Source organism: Geospiza fortis, unplaced genomic scaffold (assembly GCF_000277835.1).
Source record: "Geospiza fortis unplaced genomic scaffold, GeoFor_1.0 scaffold240, whole genome shotgun sequence".
In the NCBI taxonomy this organism is placed as follows: Eukaryota; Metazoa; Chordata; class Aves; order Passeriformes; family Thraupidae; genus Geospiza; species Geospiza fortis.
The window spans coordinates 895888-897145 of record NW_005054379.1 but is presented as its reverse complement, the minus strand read 5'-3'; the positions used below and the strand labels follow the sequence as shown (position 1 = coordinate 897145).

Genomic DNA, 1258 nt, shown 5'->3' with positions numbered 1-1258 from the left:
CGCACCAGCCGGCCCGCGGTATCCTGGCGTTTATCAGCAGTAGTGTGACCGGCAGGACCCGGGCTGAGTGTGCCCCTGATGAGGCCACATGGCGAGTGCTGAGTCAGTGCTGGGCCTCCCACGGCAGGAAGGACACTGAGGTGCCAGAGGGCCCTGGAGCTGCTGAAGGGTGTGGAGCACAGGCCCTAGGAGGAGCGGCTGAGGGAGCTGGGACTGTTGAGCCTGGAGAAAAGGAGGCTCAGGAGTGACCTTGTCACTCTGCATGTCCCTGGAAGGAGGGTACAGCCCGGTGGGGATTGGCCTCTTCTCCCAGATAGCCAGTGACAGAACAAGAGGATGTGGCGCCTCAAGCTACGCCAGGGGGCCTTCAGGTCAGACATCAGGAAGAATTTCTTTACAGGAAGGGTGATTAGGCATTGGAATGGGCTTCCCAGGGAGGTGGTGGAGTCACTGTCCCTGGAGGTGGTTAAGGAAAGACTGGACATGGCTCTTAGTGCTGTGGTCTGGTTGACAAGGTGGTGTCTGGTCATAGGTTGGACTCAAAGGTCTCAGAGTTTTTTCCCAACCGAATTGATTCTGTGATTCCGCCCACTCTGTCATTCATAGGGATCTCAGAAGATTCCCTGTGGTGACATAGGCATGGCAGGCTGCAGGTCAGGCATTCTGGCAAAGACACACAGCAGTTCCTTGGCCACATGTTCCTTGGCACGTGCAAGTTTGCAGGTGCAAGTCCAGGGTGTTACTTGCAGTTTGCAAGCCTTAAAAAGCGATTGTGAGCTCTGCATCTCAAAAGTGTGGTCATGTATGAAAGAATGACAGTGCACAAAGCAACATGAATAGGGAAATTAATAGCATGTCTTGGTTGCTCTAATTATGGACCAAGAATTGGAAAAATTATGGTCTGCTGGGCAGAGCCCTTCAGTGGTGCCTGGATGAGAAGACAACTCACCTTGGAACACACTGAAAGTGGCTCTGGCAGTCCATCTTGGACTCTGACTGAGGTAGCCCTAGTTAGTGCTACAAGATGAGTAAAGCTCCCTGTGACTCTCCTGGCTGTAGACAAGCTTCTTTGTCAGTAAGTGAGGCTCTTTGTTTCCTGGGCAGCACCAAGATCATGTGGCTCGTGGCTTTCTGGGTGCAGCACTTGCCACCTGCACCCAGTGATCCAGTGATACCACCCAGCCCTCTACCAGAGCTCGGCTGCCAGTACATGGGGGTGTGGAGTCCACAGTATTGGCCCCTTATTGGATGGACTTTT

At 53.7% G+C, this 1258-nt stretch overlaps 1 protein-coding gene across 1 annotated transcript in view; it reads right to left on the bottom strand.

Moving 5' to 3' along the window:
* The window catches only part of SMU1 (SMU1 DNA replication regulator and spliceosomal factor), an 8910-nt gene extending 7926 nt beyond the window's left edge, over positions 1-984 (bottom strand). The window contains exon 1 of the mRNA XM_005425005.2: positions 950-984. Within this exon, the coding sequence (XP_005425062.2) occupies positions 950-984 (35 nt within the window). The remainder of the gene's footprint in view (positions 1-949) is intronic.
* Positions 985-1258: the final 274 nt, after the last annotated feature.